Raw genomic sequence first — 20,643 nt, 5'->3', positions numbered from 1 at the left:
AGAAAAGATTCCACTTCTGAAAACAAAGTGTATAAAAACACTGATCTTTCATTTTAAAGATGAGAAATTAGGGTCTGGAGAGGTGGGGTGACTTGTCCAAGCACACACAGCCACAGGGAAATGCCTAGCCAAGGCCCATTGCTGAGGTCCACAGGGCTTGTTTGATCAAGTTCCATGCCCAAGAGGCCCAGATGGCAAGTCTGGGCAGGGGACCAGGACAGGCTTCATCGTCACTGAAGGCATAAGGATGGTCCTCTGATGGCAGGTGGCTCATCCCACCCGATGCCAGGTTGAGGGTTCATGCATTCACCTGAGATAGAAGAGCATGTGAAATTGCTTACCTCGGCAGTGGGGCCCCTCATCTGAGCCATCCATACAGTCCTGGACCCCGTTGCAGAGGCGGGACATGGGAACACACAGCTCAGTGCCCAAGCAATTGTGCTCATTTGGCTGGCATCGCTGGGCCTTACTCTGTGGACCTGGGGGCAGACGGAGAGGCTGGCATGACCAAGCTAGCTATGGCAGCTGTCTGGCCAGCTGTTCACTGGGGGTAGGTGGAGTGTGGGGTGAGTTGAGACAGGGTTTCAGTCACCTATATTTTTTAGATCAAGAGGCCTCGGGGGCTGGTTAGACCCTTCAACCTAGAGCTTTCCTCCACCATTCCCAACAATAGTAATGCATTTGAGAATAGCCAGGTAGAGAGGGAATACTAGGCCTTCTGCCAAGGATCTACTCCCCAGACACTCTATGCCTGTGGACCCCAATGCATGCCTCAAGAATCTACACTCAGCAGGCAGGCTGAAGTCAGAGGTGAAAGGCTTTGCTGAGCTAAGGGGAACATGGAGAAGCTCAAATGATAAAGAACACCTCCTTTCCACAGCTCTCCAGGGCATGGAGCTTAGGGAGCAGCACCAAATCATCTAGAACTGGACTGTGCATATGTAGCACCAGCCGCATGTGGCTACTGAGCACTTGAAATGAGATGAGCACAAATTATAAGTAGAAAATAAACACTGGAGGGCTGGAGTTGTAGCTCAGTGATAGAGTGCTTGCCTAGTATGTGTGAGGCACTGGGTTCAAGCCTCAGCACCACATAAAAATAAATAAGATAAAGGTATTGTGTCCATCTAAACAATAAACTATTTAATTAGTTAAAAAATAAAAAATACATACTGGAGTTTGAAGACAATATTAAAAAAGGCAAAAGATCTCTAATAATTTTCTATGGACATTATATTAAAATGATAATACTTTGCATACAATGGATTAAAATATTAAAATAAATTGCACCTGTTTCTTTTTCTTTAATGTAGCTACCAGAAGATTTCAAAATTGCATATCTGACTTACAATACATTTCTATTGGACAGCACTAACCTGGACTTCCAACCCAGAGCGGCAACTTGATGGAAGGATTTGAGAAGGGTCAGAGGTTGTGTTCAACTAGTGTGTCATACCTTCGGTATTTTCACAGATACCAGGAGGATGTGTAAAATGGCGAGACCATTGCCCGTTGGTCCCCCCAGCCAGGCAGGGTGTCAGAGTGTGCACATGCTAAGTACAGATCCACATGGGCCTGATAGGAGTGTATCCACAAAAGTGAGGGGCGGTGTGCAATGGATAGTGGCTTGTACTATGTAGTGTGGGCGCTGGGTATGTGAGTTTCCACACCCTTCTGTGAGTGAGTCTGGGTTTGTGTGCCTCTGTTAGTATATGTGCCTGGGGCATCTGTTCCAGCTCAGGTTGTTTCTGCCTCCATGTTTGAGAGTGTCGACATGAACTGTGGGAATGTGTCTATGCCTTTGTCTCAGTAGGGCTGGACGTGTCAGGTGGGTATGTTGTGACCATTAGGGGTCCGGGAACGTCCATGAGTATGAACAGTAGGGATGTGAATAAGGTGGGGTTTGCACCAAACTGAAGAAAAAAATGCACACAAAAAAAATCCAAATCCAGCCCCTCTGAATGGCTTTCTTTACTCCTAACACTCAAGCACAGAGTCAGAAATGTGGGGGCAAAGTTGTCATCAGACAAGAAGAGACTCCAGGCCAATACCCCTGGCCCTGAGCCCTCCAGGGCAGGGTGTAGGGGTGAGGCAGGGAGAACTGGTGGCTCCCTTTCTGGCCCTAAAATTACTCCTGATAATTATGGATAGGGGCATGGGGAGAAGATATGGGACTGGAGCAGAATAAAGCCCAGGAGAGAGGACAGAGACCGACCGTCTAGGATCGCCTAGCCAAGAAGGGGAGATGATGAAGGTGGAGACCCCAGAACTCTGCCAGGACTCTGGGGTCCTGCCAGCAAGCTCTCCACCCCCACTGGCAGGGTGAAGGCTGGGCGGGGACCTTTCTCCCAGTTTAAACAGCTGCCTCTGATTACACCATTTACTGGGGGCAGGGGAAGATGGGGTGTCGGGAAACACGGGAAACACACGGGGGTGGGGCTTCTGGTACAGAGGCGAACAAAAATGTGTGGCCTTTGGCCTGGGAGCCTGAGGACGTAAAGAGTACCGGGCAGGGCCTGAAGGCCACTCATTAAGGGCCAGGGAGGCTCAAAGCTGCGGAGGAGAGGAACGAGCTAGAAGCAAAGGATGGATGGCCACGCCTTTTCCTTCTGTCAAAGCTGAAGCCAAGTGACTCTGTCCCTGACAAGGTTTCAGGGTGTAGCAGCCAAGGGAGAAATCTAAGGTGCCATTTCCACGCACACCAGGCTCCCTACTGGGAGCTTGGAAGAGGAGGGAGAGGGCAGTTTAGCTGTGTCATGGGCAAACATTATCACAGAACAAGGTCCACACCAGGCTAAAGAGCAATTGTCCTCATCCCAAACATCTGCCAAAGGAAAGGGATAAGTCAAGGGTTTAGGGAGAAGAATCCAGAAAAGGTACTTACAAATCTCCGGGGCCTCATCAGAGCCATCTGGGCAGTCCCTCTCACCATCACACCGCCAGCCCTTTGAGATACAGGTGATTTGATCTCTGCAGGCAAACTGCTTGGGGCTGCAAGTCTTAGGGGCTAGGGGCAAGGAAGAAAAGGAGAATGCAAATGAAGGGTGGAGGCCAACTCTGAGACTCTAAAGCTCCCTAGGAGTCCTCCTCTTTCCCAGACATCAGCAGTCTGTGTGCCTGGGGGCTGGGGGTGGCTGGGAGGCATTCCATGACACTATTGCATACCTGTGGCAGGGGAAGGGAAGGATCCAAGGGGATTTTTTACTGTCCCCCCCACCAAGTCCCCTAAGCTGCCTGTCCAGGGTGTCCCTGCTGCACCTTCTGGGTCAAAACCCTTGCTGCTCTTGTTACTTACTCTGACCAGACACCAGCACCCCTGGCTTTGCTGACTGACAGTGATGGCAGGGATACTGAAGCCTGTGCTAACCTCTCTACTTCTCTGCCCTCTAGGACACTCCTAGTCCCTTGACCCATCACCTTAAGCACCAGACCCCCAGGTGGGACTGTGTGTTGGGGGGTGCCTTTGGCACACAGCATAGCTCAGAATGGAATTTGCAGAAGGCCAGAAGGTCAAGGCTGGGTTAGAGCTTGGCTTCTACCTCTACTCTCTAAAGTCATGTCTTCTCTTGCTAATTAGACCTGGGGAGGGGGACTTTGAAGATATCCTGAGGTAAATATTGCTCAGGATGTTAGACTTGGAGAGCAGAGGCAGGGGGTTGGCTGGCACGAGCTCTAAGAGCTAGTTTTGGCCCTGCCAACCTGTAGAGTTACTACATTTGAGAATTGCTGGCCCTACCCTCCCACCCATGTCCCTGTCCCTATCCCTGTCCCTGTCCCCGCCCCCATCCTGTATTCCAAAAAGGAATGAGAATGGTGAATGTTAACAGTTAATTCTCAATATTGTGGGCTAAGTATTTGCCGGGAACTGTGGTAACTGTGGTAAACCAGTTCTTTCCATGTATCATCTCATCTAATCCTCTCCACAGGATGACAAAATAGGGACAGCTAACACCACCATTTCACAGAAATTGGGCCAGACTTTCCTGGGGTCACACAGCTGGCAAGTGACAAAACCAGTCCTCAACCTAGTTCAGCTGACTTCACCAGCGCAGTCCACCCCAGCCTCCATTCCCCCAGGTCCTCGGGAGCCATTTCTCCATTTCTTCCACCCCGACACAGTGCCATCCACCAGGGTCCTTCACTCCAACCCCAGACTGTGTTCCCAGCCTCCGGATTCCTTGTCAACTTTTCCTTGGTTGTGTTGAGTCCATTTCTATGCTGCTGGCACACAGTGAAGGCCAGCTCTGCGCCAGGCACTGTATTAGGTGCAGGGGTGCCAAGGAAGGGTGATATGCCCACTCCGTCTCTTGGGAGCCACAGTCCCCAGGGAGGACAGCTGTACACAACTAATGCAAACTCAGGGCAGAGACAGAAGTGTATGGAAAGTGTGTCAGGGCTCCAAGGAAGGAGGGAGTCTGTTGGGGGCCACACTGAAATGTCCTCCCTCCCTAGCCCCCATCTCTGGCAAAGGGGACTGCACTCAGGCCCCTGGCCAGAACCAGAGCTAAGTTCAGGAAACACATCAAGGATGGCCAGGCCAGGCCCCCCTCCGAAGTCCCCCTCGCTCCCCCCACCCTGAGCCGGGAATAAAGGCCCCTTGAGGAGGTGGATAATGCCGAGTTCATTGCCCCACTGGGCCAGCTGTGAGGTCTTCCCAGGAAACACAGCCCCCAGCCTAGTTAGCATGCGGAGAACCATACTTCCCTGGCCAGCCAAGCCGCCAGCCGCGGGGGGGAGAGGGGGCTACAGTGGGACTTAGAGGCAGATGGGATGTTTGGAACCCAGAAAGGGACCTCCAGGCCACCCCAGACCCCATGACACATCTTCCTTTCCTAACCTGGAACTTAACTCATGCCCCTCCTCCTTCTGAAGGCAGAACTTACAGCCAGGGCCTGAGGTCACTGGTTGGTCACTCTAACCTCCCCACCATTCCATGTCCCAGCCATGGTCCCCCCTCCTTTGGCCCTCATATAGTCCCCCCACTGTCCCCCACCCCCATTTTTGGCCTGAACTCGACAGAGGAAACAGCAGCTGGCAAACTCCGAAAGCTGGAATGAGAGAGATTCACAAACCAGATGTGCTCTTGCAGAGGGAGGGGAGTGGGGGATGGGAGTAAGTGAGAGGAAGAGGAAGACGCAGCCCCTGTCCCACAGCAGCATCTCCTTGGCCCCAGGGCAGAGGGGTTGGTGGGTGCACATCTCCCCAGCTCCAGGGCAGCACAAGGATCATAGAGAAAAGTGAAGGAACTTCCTTCCCATCAGCCTTGGTGGAGAAAGCCCTCGGAATCTCCTGTGAAAAGGCTGAGGCCTGTCTTTGATTTCCTTCAGGGGGAGAGGGGAGGAAAGAAACACATAACCTACTTTGGGGCAGTCTCCACAGCCAAGGGAAGCCTTCTCTGAGCTGGGAAGGAGCTGGGGTGGGGGTGGGGGAGAAAACTTATAATCTGCTTACAGGCAAAGCCGGCCCTTTGCTGAGCCTTCTGCCCCTGAACACAGCACCCAGGCAACCCACCTTGGTGGCCTGCAGCTTTGATAGTGGTCAACGTTGCCCTAAGTTTGGAAGCAAATAATTGCCTCCCCTACCTCCCCCTACCTCATGAGAACAAGGGCTTTCCAATGACCTGAGCTAACACTTTTAAGGGCTGGCTCTGCTCTGGCCAGCCACAAGTCTCAAACACTTTGTGTATTGACGCATTTAGAGCCTCAAAACCCAGATGAGGAGACGGAGGAGTGATTAGTAACTGAGCGTGTGGGAGCCTGATTAAGAAGGGAAACAAATGGCAGGGAGCACTCTGGCACAGAGTGGGAGACAATTGAAGAGTGTGGCCTTCAGGGCCCCTTGGAGAGGAGGAGGGCATGGAGGAGACAGACAAGGACAAGGGTGAGTCAAAGACAGGTGAGATATGAGGGAGAAGAGGAGAAGACGGAGAGGGAGGAGAGTAAGTGAGGCTGCAGGAAGAACACCAGGACACAGGGCCTGTCTGTTCTCAGCTTTTCCTGGAGATGAATGTGACCGCCATGCTAACTTGGCCAACACCCTCACACAAGAGGCCACACACACACACACACACACACACCGCCAACTCAGGCACCCAGCCCAGCCATGGCCCCCAGGGCCACCAAGCTGGAGCCAGGGCAGGAGGTGTGGGCTTGGGTGTGTGTCCAGACACAACACAGACCCCACTGCCCTGCCTGGGCCTTGGCTGTCATCCTCTGTCCCACTCTGGGAACTTGAGGGTGGGGAGGAGAAGGGAGGCAAAAGAGGCTGAGGGAAGAGCCCAGGCCTCAACAGAGTCTTCTCCAGAGGAGAGACCTGGGTCTTTGAAATACCTTGGGAGCCTCAGATGAGACTTCCTCAAGGACTAGGAGACCTGAACACGGCTGAAGGGACAGAGGCTCTCCCTCTGAGGCTGGTGGGAGGTGTTTTTAAAGGGAACCAAATGTATATCTAAGGGAGCAGAGAAGCCAGGGGTGCCGAGGGCTGGGGGGCAGAGCCTACAGGAATCTGACCTTTCAAACACATGGGGGTGGGGCAGCAAGGGCCTCCCAGAACCAAACGGAGAGCTTTCCACTGAATTTTATGTATTTTGGGTGTTACCCGGTGGCTCCTTCCCGCAGCTCAGTAAGGCTCAGACACATTTTTGTCATTCCTGAGTCTGGGCCTCTGCTTTGCGGCCTGGACAGATGGACAGATGGGGTGACTTGGACCGCCAGGAGAGGAGAAGGGTCTCCCCTTCCATCTTGAGTCAATATTGACTCAGCAGGACATTAGCCTGACCCCTGACCTCCCTATCATCTTTTCCTTTCCCCACAAATAAAATCCAGACCCCTCAAATGCCTGCAAAGGTCAGCTTATCTCTCACCAGGCCGTTATAAGCCCTCCCACCATACCCCTACATGGCCTTTGCTCACCAGAAGTAAAAGCTTTCAGCTTTTGACCTACTCTCCACATCTTTTTCCTTCAGTCCTCAGACTCTCTTGTCAGGAGGAAGTTCTGACATAAGTCTAACCTCCTTTCTTCTGAACTACCTCCTTTCCCCCTGTTGGCCCACAAAAGGTATCAAGTTTCCTTCTTCCAGAAACATTCTAAAACCCATCCCAAAATTAATGAAAGGAGCTTGGAGGAAAGTGGAGAGAGAACTTCCACTGTTGCCTGGACAATCTGGATGTGGCCAGAGAGAGGACGAATAACTCCAAAATGGTGATGTGGGAGCTAGGGAAGAAGTAGGAAAGACGGCCCATCCTACCTACATAGCTTTTGGGATACCAAGCCTTAATGGAGGTGAATGGAGACACACAGAAGAAGTAAGACAAGCAACAGAAGACAGAAAGTCAGGGCAGAAAATGCCATGAAGCCTAGGCAAATAAGAGAGGAACCAAAAGGGCAACAGAGAAGTTCTGGAAGGCTAAGATGACACACATGTGTCAACAAAGGACAGAGCCCGGCGCCGTGGCACAACCTGAAATCCCAGCAGCTCAGGAGGCTGAGGCAGGAGGATCACAAGTTCAAAGCCAGCCTCAGAAACTTAGTGAGGCCCTAAGCAACTTAGTGAGACCCTGTCTTAAATGGAAAGCTGAGGTGGGTACTGGGGATGTGGCTCAGTGGTTGAGTGCCCCTGGGTTCAATCCCTGGTACAAAAAAAGAAAGAAAGAAAGACAGGAAAGCAGGCAGGCAAAGAGATAGGAAGGGGGCTCAGCCCAGTGGTTGCCAAGACAGTGACACAGTTGTCCTGGGATGAACCCAGAGAATGACTACCTCATAAGATTCAGAGCAGGGTGGGGGGCAGCATATATCCTGGCTTGTAGAGTCCTAGCACTAACAGTATCTGACCCAGACACGGTTTTCTGGAGACCCAGAAAAAACAGGGGTCACTGCCTCCCACAGAGTGGGAGGGAGGGAAGAAGGAAGCTGAGATCTTTAGACAGAGAAGCCGAGGCCTGGGAAAGACTCTTTTCCCCAGGAGCAACAAGAGGGGTGACTGCCTCTCTTCCCTCACCCCTCATCTCATTCTCAGGGAGGCCTTACACCGGTGCCTGAGGCCACTGCACCGGAAACACTCCAGAGCCAACTGCTTCCTTCTCCAAACAATGCAGGATCCTGCTAACCAAGCTGAAATCTGGGACAGAACACAGGGGGGGCAGGCTCCCTGGTGCTCACACTGGCACCACCAAGTCAGGGACCCTTATGCAGTTTGGTTCAATGGCACCAGATTGTCCAAGGACAACAAACCCTCCACCCAGAGCTGGAGCACCCTAAAAATTGGGAGTTCAAGGGGGTGGGGAGGACCCTCTGAGACTAGAATACTGGGGAGGCTGAAACTACAGCAGGAAGGAAAAGAGTGGCCACAGACGTGTGTAGAAAGGTTTCCCAAAGGTAAGGAAAGAGGGTCGCTTTTTGTTGTTTGGGGTTTTTTGGTGCTGAGAATCCAACCCAGGGCCTGAAGTATGCTAAGCATGTGCTCTACCACTGAGTTACACCCCCAGCCCAGAAAGGAGTTTTGAAGAGTAGGGGGATTTGGACAGGATTTGACTTGGCCAGGACCCTGGCCAACATCCTTGGGAGGCCCAGTGATGGGGGAGCAGTAGAGGGTAAAAGAATTTGGAGAAAATGGAGAAGGAACAAGATTAGATAGAAAAGAAGTCTTGAGAAACAACCCCAGACATCAAAATAATCCCCAATGAATTTCTTATCCATCCTTGCTTTGAAAGATAAGGGTAAGGAGAGATGTTTAGGATATGGGTCTGGGCAGGGAGAATATAGTTTGGAACCTTCCTCAGGGAGCCAGGAGGCTAACCCCAGCCTCATAGATCACTTCAATTGCCCACCTTTTCTAGAAGTGGTAATATATCTGCTCAAGGTGGGTGTGTGGGATCGGTAGAGAGGAAGTCAGCTTTCTTCTCTGAGCTCTTTCAGCCTGGGGGTACCCTCTCCACTACAAAATATCCCCTGATCGCAGCAGGGTCCTCAATAATCCCTCTTCCTATTCTACAGCCCACCTCTCTCCATCCTCCCCAGCAGCAAGTAAACTAAAGTTTGTCTACTGGAGGAATGACAATTCTTCCCAAAAAGAAAGGGACCCAGGAGGCAGTTTCAGGCACAGAGGGAAAGCAGCAAGGTCTGGGACAGCAGGAAGAAGGAGGTTAAATGTTAAGTCAGGTGAGCTCGGCAGGGAGATTTTCTTCTCTGAAAAGCTTAGAAGGAAGTTCAGTTGCTGCGCATCCAGAGGTAAGAGGACAGGGACATGGGCAAGGTGCTGCCCCTGGTTAGAGGAGGACCTACGTTTCTATACAGTTCTCCTTTCCTACCCGGCAGAGTATTCATATTCCCATTTCAGGGATGGAAATACTGGTGTGTGTTTGAGGAAGGGTCCTCTTCTTGGATCTTTAGAGTTTGTCTGAACTGGAAAGTCAGAGGTGGACAGGGCAGAGATTTCAAGAAAGGGTAGGGAGACAGCTAAGGAGAACATATCCAGCCTCCCTCACCTAATTATCACGGACAACTCAGTGTGGCAATTAGGACCCCTTTAGGACCTTGCCAGGGCAGCTGTCTAGAGCTCATTCCTGACCTCTTCTGCTTTCCATAGAGACCCCCTTGCTTCTACCTAACTGCCTAACTGCATCTGCCCTTTTTCGTGGGGGTCCTGATTGTCTTCCTTGCTCAATTTTTTTTTCTTTCCCTCCCAGAAGCAGTTGCACATAAATCTCTCAGCCTCAGTTTCCCTTCTCCCCTCACAGGGCTTCGCACAAGAGGAAAGAACTCGATCCTGGAAGGAATCAAGGGCAAAGGGTGGGTATGTGGGCTGATCTGGAGGATTTTCAGGGCAGAGCCTCTTTTCTTCTCTTGGACAGATAATTGCTCAGGGTGGTGGGGGGCGGGAGGCAGACAGTCCCCAAGATGGCATGATTGAGGGTCACTGAATAAACTGTTTTTCTGGGCACAGCTGCTTCCTGACCCTCTAGCCCTCTTCTCCCAATTGAAGCAAGTTAGGGAGAAGAGATGGGGGGTGGGGGTAGATAATCTGGTTTCATAGAAAAATTTTCCTAGTCCAAGCCTGCCATGATTTAGAAGACAGAGGAGGGGTGTATGATGGTAATGAGGCTGTTTTGTCCCTGGTGAGAGGGAGAAGATGTCTGGAAGGGATGAACCCAGCCCTTTTCAAGTCAGGAACCCAACCCAGCCCAACCCCATGACCCCAGCTTAAAGCTTGGGCAAGACTTGAACTGGTGACTCACAGTAAGAGGAAAAACAGCTGACAGAAAAAGGGGAGAGGGGACCCCATTTCCCCCAAAGGACACAGTTCTAGCCCAAGACTAAGGGCAGTATACAGTGTGTGAGTGAGATGGGGTGGGGTTGGGGTTAAACATATTTGCTTAAGGAGCGGAGGAACTAGGGTGGGGGGAGCATAGCCATAACCCCCATCCAACCTCCAACTCTCCTTCCAATCCAAACTGTGATCAAGCCAGAAGTCAGGGAGAAAAAAGCCTCCTCACACCCTCCTACCCCAGCCTTCCAGGCAATTCTTCAGCCCCCTTCCCCAATGATGACATCTGACGTCTTTTCATCTCAAAGCTCCCAGGAATTAAGAAGGGAAATTCAAAGTCACATAGCATGCTGCCCTCCCCTGCACCCCCCAACACAGCCCTACCCAGGCTACTGACAGAGGCCTTGAGAAGGGGAAGTGCCCACTTCGGAACCCAGGCGGCCAGCCCCCAATTCTGGACCCAGGCCTCCAAGCTGCGGGGGCGATTCCACACCCAAGCAGGGGGCCTTCCCTCTCCCCACCTACAGCCTTCTCGGGCCTGTCTGCCCTCTGCCCAGGGGGGCACCCTGTCCCGGCTTCCCCTTCCAGCCTCCAGAGGCTACTGCAAAGCCCCCCCCCTCCGCCCCCTTTTGCTGCTGTACATTGCAAATCTGAATTCCTTCACAATTCAGATGGGGGGTGGGAGGGTGGAGGATGTAGGGGAGGCGGAGGCCCTCCCCAACTAGGGATAGGAAGAGAAGGCCTCTCAATCCCGGGATCAGAAAAAGGGGAGCCTCTTCTCCCTAACCAGGCCTCTGGTCTTTGTTTGGACTGGGGGCTCCCCCCAAGCATCATTGCCCAGGGCCCCCATCTCCCAAATCGGACCCCCATCCCCGCCTCCAGTCGGGCCGTTGCTGTGTCAGCTGGACTGGGATAACAAAAGGCACCCCCTCCCGCGTCTCTCTTCCCCATCCGTACACCGGAGTGGGGGCTGGGGAGGGGATGCCCCCAGGGGTCCGAGGGGGCCGCAGAATCTCACTCACCATCGATAGCGGCCGCGACCAGAGCTGAGAGCAGGGGCAGCAGCAGCAGCAACGTCGGGGTCAGCATGGTGTGGGCTGATGCAAGCAGCAGCCCCCTCCCCTCTGGTCCTGCTACTTCTCACCCTCGCCCCCCCAACTGGGGGGTCCCCCTTATCCTGCTCTCCTCCTCTTCTTTATTTTTATTCTTTCCTTCAAGCAAAGAGCACCAGGGTGTGGGTGAAGAGGTAGAGTTCCAAGCCACTCCGGAGGGCCTGATGACGGGGGTGCGCCCCCTGCCCCCAAATCCAAATCCTTCACCCCCTGCTTTACTCCTCGCTCCTCTTTACCCCTCCCCGGGCGAAGCTCACAGCCCCATCTCAGAGCCGCCTCCGGCTGCAAAAATGCACAATTGGGAGGAGGCGGGGTGGGGGGGTGGGGGGCGTGGACCGGGTGTGGAGCCTTTGGAGGGGGCCTGATGGAGCTCTAGGGGCGCCCCTCGTTTCCGCCTCCTCAGTGCACGGGCCTGGAGCTCGCACCGCTGTTCCTCGGACTGAAGTGCCGCGTGGGGGGGGGACTGACGGGGGGAGAGGGAGGGGACGGAGACAGGAGGGAGGGAGGGAAGGGGCGGGGAAAGAAGGGGGGGGAGAAAGAGCTACGCGGCAATCCTGCCAATGCGCATGCGTCGATTTGGCGCGCTGCCCTGGGGAGGGGGAATCGGAGCCGCGACGAGCTTCGGAGTTCTGGGAAGAGGTCCTAGAGTGGGAGTCCCGGGAGCCCGCTAGCCGGTTGGGGTCCTGGGGCGCCCTCTCCGGTGACTTGGCCCTCTCCCCTGCGCTCCAGAGGGCTGAAGGGGCTAAGGCTGGTTGGGGTAGTGGGCGAGCAGATCTGAGCGTTCCTCTTTGAAACTCGATGTCATACCCTAGGCTTTCAGGCCCTCGCTGGGGGGTCCAGGAGCGGGTGTCTGGGCCGAGACCCGATTTCCTCGGGGGAACAGTGACTGTGCTTCCCCTGCCCGGAGTGGGGGCAGGGACCGCCAGTTGGTGGTGGAGATACTGGGAAAGGCTGAGCTTTGATTTGGAGACTTTGTAAAACCGGGACCGAGATTGGGGCCTGCGGTGAAGGGGGGCGGGGTGGAGGAGGGGCCGTGAGGGCCCGCCCCCACCTCGCTCCCGGACTCGGAGTAAACAGGGACACCCGAGGGGACACGCTGGAGCTTGTCTGCCCGCCTAGGGCTCGGGGATGGAACCCACCTTAGGACCCGCCCCGCCTTGCTCGCCTGGCACCGGGCACGGGAGGGGCAGGGCCTGGTTTGGAGGGAGGTGAGTCACCAGCGGGTGGGGTTGAGGAAGGGCCACCCCCTTTTAAGTCGGGCTCATTTATTTTTTTGGTGTGTGTGTTTTATACCTTCTGACTGGCTTCCCACCAAGTCGAGGTTTTAGATTCCGAGCAACGGGGATTTGGAATAAGAGAAGGGACTCTAGACCTCCGCTTTCAGGCCTCGGTTCGGAGGGGGTGTCTGCTGAGTGCTGGACCTTTGTCCCCGGGCTCAGCCCGATCGCGAATGATAGTCTTAAGTCCAGAAGGCTGTGCTTTAGGGCGGGTGAACGTGCTTCTGGCCACTGCCCCCTTCTGGGCGCCGTTTGAAGCTATATCCTTCAGAGTTCAGGGAGACCGGCAAGCGACCTCAGCTGATAGAGGTGTGACATTAGAGTTGAGGGACAGTTGCACCAACCTTCTCTCTCTTAAGTTCTGGTCAGGGAAGGGCTTTCACTCCAGTCAGACAGTGGCACAAAGAGAAGAAGCAAAGGACTTGTCTGTTAATGACAGTGAGCTTGACCTTTCCCCCAAACCAGAGCTTTGTCCTGGCTCTCTTTGCTCAGGGCCATGGTCACTTGACTTTAGTCTTCATGTTGGAAACAGACTTTTGGCTTACTTGACAGGGTCTTTCTTTCCTATATCCAGTCGAACCAACCTATGCTTAAAGCCTGTCAGTTTTTCCCCTTTGAAATACATGTCGGATTTTCTGTTTTAACTGTCAGAGGGTTTCCTCCAGCAGGAGTGGGGTCTTTTTCCTTCTTTCCAGCCTCTATGGCCTAACACAGTGCCAGGCCAAGCAGAGACTGTCCAAATATTTTTAATGGATGCCTACTATGTGGGTTTCTATCAGGACTCCCGCTCATAGTGTGGTGAAGTGAAATCTTGTTGAAGGTGACCTCAGGCAACTTTGTCAGGAAAAAGATATCTGGAGCAACCATGTATATGTAGCCTAAGTATCGTGAGGGGTCTCCCCCTAGCTTTCTTACTTACACAAGTGAATTTTCCTAAAACTCCATTTCATGTGTGTCTCTTCCTTGCTGACAGACCTCTACCGGGTGTCTGTAGAGAACTGAACTGTGAACTTTTCTCCCAGTCATGGCCTTCTAAAATCTGGTCTTAGCCACTGTGTTAACATTTACCTCACTTGCAACCTCCCAACTCCTGCTAGCTCCTGAATGTGAATGAGTATTTATTTTTATTAAACTTTGCATTGCAAAAAAATAATAAAACTTAGTGGCTAAAAAAACCTCAGCGTATAGAAAGGTAGAAGAAGGTGAAAAGGCAACTACTCACTCTCCATGAATCCCATTCTTCAGCTCCACCCTCAACTAGCAGTTCATTGAGGCTCCTCCCAGGAGGGTTTTTTTCTTAAATGATATACAAATATAAATAAATATCCTTTAAAACTACAAGTGAACTCATATATATTGTTCTTGGCAATTTGATTTTTTTTCAATTAGTTTTCTTAATCCCTTTCCATACTATGTATGCATCCAGCACTTTATATTGGCTCCTTGGAATCTCCTTGCTTGGGTGCTCCACAATCTATTGGGATTGTTAGGCACTTAGGTTATTTCTAGTATGAGAAATGCTAAAAGTGTCTCTGTAAAATGAGAAAATACATGAGCCTTTAATTATTCTGTTCCCCCCAGTTTCTCTGCTCTTCTCAGAAAAGTTCTATTATTCTTCCTCTGCCCATCTTCCCTGTTCAAAACTTGTACACAAAGTATCCAGAGTTTAGCCAATTGATTTTGTGGGTTCTGTGTTCACCACTAGACTATAAACTTCTTGAGGGCAGAGATCATGTTTTTTCACTCCTTTGTATCTATCCAGCTCTTGATTGGTGGAGAGGTTGCAGGAGTGTTAGAACTTGGGAGGTCCTGCCTGATAAGGGAACGGGATTTCTCCTAAAGCACACATTATTCAATCCCTCTCCACCTCTGTGTCTTTTCTTTATATCCACTTCTTCAGAAGCTTCTTTCATCATCAAATGTTTGAGTTGGAATTATAGCCAAAATCATAAGAAATCAAGGAGGAATTCTCTAAAATTCGTGATCGGGATACCTACAATGGTGATAGACTGCAAAAAAGTTGGTATGCAAATTGTAAACCATCCTCCTTTTCTGAGTTCAACAGGGTCTTTGGTGTGGAGCTTTAAGCTGGCAGCTCTTGAACTGACATCAGGCCAGAGGCTATCACCACCTAGTGGTGTGAATAGGAAGGAATATGTGAAGAATCTGATGGAAGGTAGGGAGAGGGAAAAGATATTTATTGAGTAATTATTATATACTGCGTCCATGCAGTGGACTTCATATGGTTTAACTCACTTAAGACTCATAGCTATCTTGCAACATGGGTGTTATTGCCAATTTGTAAACCAGGGAATTGAGGTTCAATGAAATTAAGGAATTTGTCCCAAATCTCTGAGCAGATTGGAGCCCAGATTTCATTCATTTACTAAACGTTTGTTAGGTACCTCATATGTTCCAAGATTACAGTTTGTTGGGAATGCTCAATAAGGTAACTGAAAATTACAACACAATACCTTAAAGCCCATGATGAAGGCATGCACAGAGGGGCATGGGAACCAGGGAAGCATACATGTTCCAGGTAAGGAGGTCAAGGCAAAGAGGGAAGATGATGTCAGGCTAAATGTTGAAAAAGGAAGGAGATGACAAGCAATGACAAGAAGAAAGGGTGTTTTAAGCCTCAGGACAGGCAAAGGCATGTAGGCATAAGGGAGCTTAAATATTTGAGGAATGGCAAATATGGCATGGCTCAAGTTTAGGTAATTTTATGGGGTGGAGAGTAATTTTGGGTGAACTGTCAAGAAGTCTAATCACAAAGGGTGATTTTAGCCACATTAAGGACTTGGGTTTTTTTTTGTTTTGTTTTGTTTTTAATAGGAGTAGTATGGAGAACTGAAATTGTGGCTCAGTGGTGAAGGACTTGCTTGGCATGTGTGAGGCACTGGTTTCGATCCTCAGCACCACATAAAATAAAAAAATAAAGGTAGTGTGTCCAACTACAACTAAAAATATTTTTTAAAAAGGAAGTAGTGTGGAGCCAGGTGAGACAATGATGAAGTCTTTGGTGCATCAGTGGTAAAGCTGTTGAGGAAGGGCATTTTGAGACACTAAGGAAGTAGGATCTAGTATACTAATTGGTTTATCATGTAGCCCTAAAGATAGCGACTGAGAAACTTCAGCTTACATTAGAATTTCTCAAGGTTACCAAACTTGGGATGTACATTATAATCACCTAGAAGTTTGAAAAAAAAAATCCAGTATGGGAAAAAATCCTTAATACTGAAGGACTTAGCCTACTTGATTGTAAGTCTTTTTTTTTTTTAATATTTATTTGCTAGTTTTCAGCAGACACAACATCTTTGTTTGTATGTGGTGCTGAGGATCGAACCCAGGCCGCACGCATGCCAGGCGAGCACGCTACCGCTTGAGCCACATCCCTAGCCCCTGATTGTAAGTCTTGTGAACAAAGTAATCAAGATAGTGTGGTACTGGTACAAGGATTAGCAGATTCATGGGACAGAATAGAGACTGACACTTAACAGGTATTTGATTTTTTAAAATAAAAATTTATATGCATTTATTTTATAATGGTAGTTTTGTACATTTGTATCTTGGAATGTTATTTTTTTTTCATTTGATTAGTTTTCTATGTATCTATCATTTTCCTCAAATCTTTAAATATAAGAAACAAAATCAGATAGTTAATCAATTTCTTGTTTCAATTCTTTAGTGTTTACCGCTCTTCCACACGTCTCCCCCTGCCCTGCCCTGTACTCCTGCAGTCCTGCTTTTTTTTGGTATTGGCTGGGCATATTTTTCCTTTCTTTAGCTCTTTTTCACTGATTAGGAGACTGAGACAGGAGAATCACAAGTTTGAGGCCAGCCTCAGCAGTTTATTGAGGCCCTAAGCAATGTAAAGAGACCCTGTCTCAAAATAAACAAACAGAAAGGACTAGGGTGTGGCTCAGTGGTAAAGTGCCCCTAGGTTCAATCTCCAGGACCAAAAAAACAAACAAAAATGTTAATGGGAATGTAGAGCAACTGGAGCTCTCATATATCTTTAGTGAAAATGTAAACTGCATATAGATTTGAAACAAGATGTGGTATTTTCTTATTTAACTAAGCATGCACCTACCCTGACTCGGTAGCCATTCCTAGTAATTTATACAAGAGAAATGAAAACATGTTTGAACACAGGCTTGAACATAGAGTATTCATGGCAGTTTTCTAATAGCCAAAACCTGGCTATTGCTTAGGTGTCCATCATTAAAAAGTAAAAAACATAAACTGGGGTATATCTCTGCAATGGGATACTGCTCAGCAATAAAAATTAACAAACTATGGATGCATACATACATACATTTTTAAATTTAGTTTTCTAGCATCTATGGATACCCACTTTTCTTCTTCTTTTTTTTTAAAGAAGGAGTGAGAGAGACAGAGAGAGAAAGAATTATTTTTTAATATTTGTTTTTTAGCGTACACAACATCTTTGTTTGTATGTGGTGCTGAGGATCGAAGCCAGGCTGCACGCATGCCAGGCGAGCGCGCTACTGCTTGAGCCACATCCCCAGCCCACAGATGAATCTCAAAATGCATTAAATAGGCTGGGCACAGTGGCCCATACCTGTAATCCCAGTGACTAGGAGACTGAGGCAGAAAGATCACAGTTCAAACCCACTTCAGCAGTTTAGCAAGATACTCATCAGCTTAGTGAGACCCTGTCTCAAAATATTAAATAAATAAATAAACAAACAAATAAATAAAATGTCTGTGGATGTAGTTCAGTGGTTAAACCCCCTGGGTTTAATCCCTAGTATCCCCACCCAAGAAAAGTGATGAGTACAAGAAGGCAGACATAAAAGTACATCTGTATTACTCCGTTTATATGAATTGTAGAAAAAATCAGAATGGTGGCTCCCTGCCTCCATCAGTTGGGATGGGTGAGAGTAATGATTCATATCATTTTTCCTTTCTTTTATTTTTTCCTTTTTTGGGTCGTGCTAAGGATTGAACCCAGTACCTTGCACATGCAGGGACCAGCTTTCTACCTCTGAGCAACACCTCCAGCCCACAATCACTCCTTGATAAGAGTTTGAATATCGGGGTTGGGGATGTGGCTCAAGCAGTAGCGTGCTCGCCTGGCATGTGTGCGGCCCGGGTTTGATCCTCAGCACCACATACAAACAAAGATGTAGTGTCTGCCGAAAACTAAAAAATAAATATTAAAATTCTCTTTTAAAAAATAATGAGAGTTTGAATATCATACAGCAACCACATTGTAGGGCAGATGGTCTGGCCCCAGAAGTCATAGTTTACCACCACACATTGCCTTGCTTAGGACATAGAGCCTCAAGTGTGAATGAGATCACACAGAATGAGTAGAGCATGCTGAGAGATAGGAGGAAGACTAAGAAAGAGGGGCTTTGAAAGCCAGCTGAAGGGCTTACTCAAGAATGACTAACATGGCAGCCACATATGGTGGTGCATGCCTGTAATCCCAGACTCAGGAGGCTAAAGCAGGAAGATCACTAGTTCAAAGCTAACCTCAGCAACATAGTGAGGCCTTAGGCAACTTAGTGAGACCCTGACTCAAAATATAAAAGGAGCTGAGAGTGTAACTCAGTGGTAGAATGCCTTGTACTGGGGAAAAAGAAAAAAAGAAAGAAAGCCTGAATGGCTGGGACTGGGACTGTAGCTCAGTTTCTAACATGCTTAAGATCCTGGGTTTGATCTCCAGGGTGCGATGCGCGAGTGCACACAAGAATAATGGTGTTGAAAATTGCTGAGATCTATGAGATAAGGAAAAAGGGACAATGCTTTGGAGGACATATGACATGGGCCAAAACCAGTTCATTGGACTGATGGGGGAAGCAGCCAGCTGGCAATGTAATGAGGAGGTGAAGAAAAGAAGACAGTAGATGTGAAAAACATTCCCAAGAAGCTTGGCTGGCCCAGGGGAAGAGAGAAAGGCAAGACAGTAATTAGAGGGCTGGAAATTCCTTGCAGAGGCTCAATTCTGACCACAGCTGGCTCCATCCAGAGATGCTTGACTTTGCCCACCCACTAGGACTCGTGTTTGTCCTTCTGGGAGTTGAAGGTCTGTGGGCCATAGTAAGCCTCTAACAGCCTGAGAGCTTCTTGTGGTGTCTTGAGATCAGCTGATTCCACCATTGCTCACATCCTGTCACCCTTGGCAGGCTGTGATGGGCACCCACCCTTCTCCATTAAGCCCAGTGCTTCCTCTTCCTAACCACTATTGCACTATTTCCCGCCCCACTTCTTGCACAAAACCCTTAGCCAACCTCAGTTCATGTTGTCCCTGCTTCTCTTTGCTTGTCTGAAACCTGGTTCTTCCCTGTGGACACTCTTCCTTTGACGAGATCTCCCTTATTTGCCCAAGTACACAAGAGGTTTGGTAGTGGAAGCATAGACAGTCTGCTCTGGGCCTATTGCTTATAGCCATTATAGCTTCACAGGGTCTCAGGGGGGAATGCATTTATTAGCAAGTAATAGAAGGCTCAATTAGAGTAGACTGAACAATAAAGACTTCTAGAGCAGGCCAAGACTGATTCATCAAGGGTTTTCCACGTCTTCACACTGACACTCTGTCTTCAGTGACTACTAGGATCTCCCCTCATATCTCCAATGTGGTTGCAGCTGTTCCAGTCCTCACAAGTGGGCCTGGCACTGAAATTTCCAGGAGTCCCCTAAATCCTATGGGCTGGGTTTGAGTCACTGGCCAGGGGAATGGAAATACCCTGATTGGCTAGACCAATCAGGTTCCTCTCCTGAATAGGTGGGAGAGAAAAACCTGTACAAAGTCAGGACTTTACCTCCAGGGAGAAGGGCTTGACTGCTGATTAAGCACCATCAGTGCTTGCCTCAATAGTCATAAAATCCTCTTCCTTTAAGGTCCAGCTACACTGCTTAAGGGCTGACGCCAGACTAACTGGATTCATTCCAGCTGCCTTACTTTGGCCTTGGGCAAGTTGCCTGGCTTTCCATGCCACCATTTCCTTGTCTGCTAAATGAGGGCTACCAACACTATCCAGTAGAATTTTCTGTGATGATTGAAATGTCCCATGTCAGTGTACTATAGTAGCCACTAGCCTATGTGGCTATTGAGCATTTGAGATATAGCTAGTGCATATGAGGACATACATTTTTAAGTTAAAATTAAATATTTACATGTGGTTAGTGCTACTGTAAAATGTACAGTGCTTCAACTTTTAGGCAGAAATTGAAGTAATACATAAAGCCCCATGTAACGTTAATTTTTATTTTTACGGCCATCTACTGAAGTCCTGGTGACCGGATCATTCTCCTCTCCTTGAAGACTTTGATAGGCCTTCTGCAAACCCAGATGGCTTTAATACTTACACAGTGACCTGTAGTCCAGCCAGAACCTTGGTTTCTTGCCCTCCTCTCTTCCACTGACTCACCTCCACGATGCCATAGCCACTCACTCCCACATTCTGTCCCCCGCCCTCCTCCAGAAGAGCAGGACTGAGATCTCACGCCTGGTCTCCAACTACAACATCCTAGCCTCACACTCTTTCTATCCCTTGCCCCCAGGAAGCCTGCTCTTTATGTCTGTTGAAACTTCCAGCTCCTTGATTCCATTCTTGCCTTTCCCACTGGCCCCTCGTTTCTTTACTTCTCTTTCTAACCAGTCTCTTCGGTAGGCTTCCCCTCAGCTCTTCAACCCAATGACCTCCTTTTGAATCAGTTTCAGACTTTCCTTTTCAGTGTGTTCTCCACATTGCAGGTAGGGTGATAGCAGTACTAAATGTCATCCTATTACTCAACTGCTAAATCCTCAACACTCCCCATTGCCAGCTACTACTTGTTCTCAGAAGGCACTAAGCTCCCACAGGTATCCATGCCTTTGCATGCCCTTGGCTTTCTTCCTGGTTCAACTTTTTCTTTGTGCTTTCTTCAAGATTCACTTCAGACATTTACACTGTCGGTGGGATTGTAAATTAGTACAACCACTATGGAAATTAGCATGGAGGTTCCTCAAAAGACTGGG

At 49.4% G+C, this 20,643-nt stretch overlaps 2 protein-coding genes across 2 annotated transcripts in view; one reads left to right on the top strand and one right to left on the bottom strand.

Annotated features, from left to right (window-relative positions):
- Lrp1 (LDL receptor related protein 1) overlaps nt 1–11,796 on the bottom strand; it is an 80,311-nt gene extending 68,515 nt beyond the window's left edge. Inside the window, exons 1-3 of the mRNA XM_076854739.1 lie at nt 11,284–11,796; nt 2,885–3,007; nt 342–479 (exon numbers count right to left, since the gene is read on the bottom strand). Of these exons, the coding sequence (XP_076710854.1) occupies nt 342–479; nt 2,885–3,007; nt 11,284–11,350 (328 nt within the window). The 5' untranslated portion in view covers nt 11,351–11,796. The remainder of the gene's footprint in view (nt 1–341; nt 480–2,884; nt 3,008–11,283) is intronic.
- A 657-nt stretch (nt 11,797–12,453) lies between these two features.
- Stat6 (signal transducer and activator of transcription 6) overlaps nt 12,454–20,643 on the top strand; it is a 28,619-nt gene continuing 20,429 nt past the window's right edge. The window contains exon 1 of the mRNA XM_076854736.1: nt 12,454–12,581. The gene's annotated coding sequence lies outside the window, so the exon portion shown is untranslated. The remainder of the gene's footprint in view (nt 12,582–20,643) is intronic.

The sequence above is a fragment of the Callospermophilus lateralis genome, chromosome 4, assembly GCF_048772815.1.
Source record: "Callospermophilus lateralis isolate mCalLat2 chromosome 4, mCalLat2.hap1, whole genome shotgun sequence".
Lineage (NCBI taxonomy): Eukaryota > Metazoa > Chordata > Mammalia > Rodentia > Sciuridae > Callospermophilus > Callospermophilus lateralis.
The sequence above is the reverse complement of the archived record's forward strand: the minus strand, read 5'-3'. Positions and strand labels throughout refer to the sequence as shown.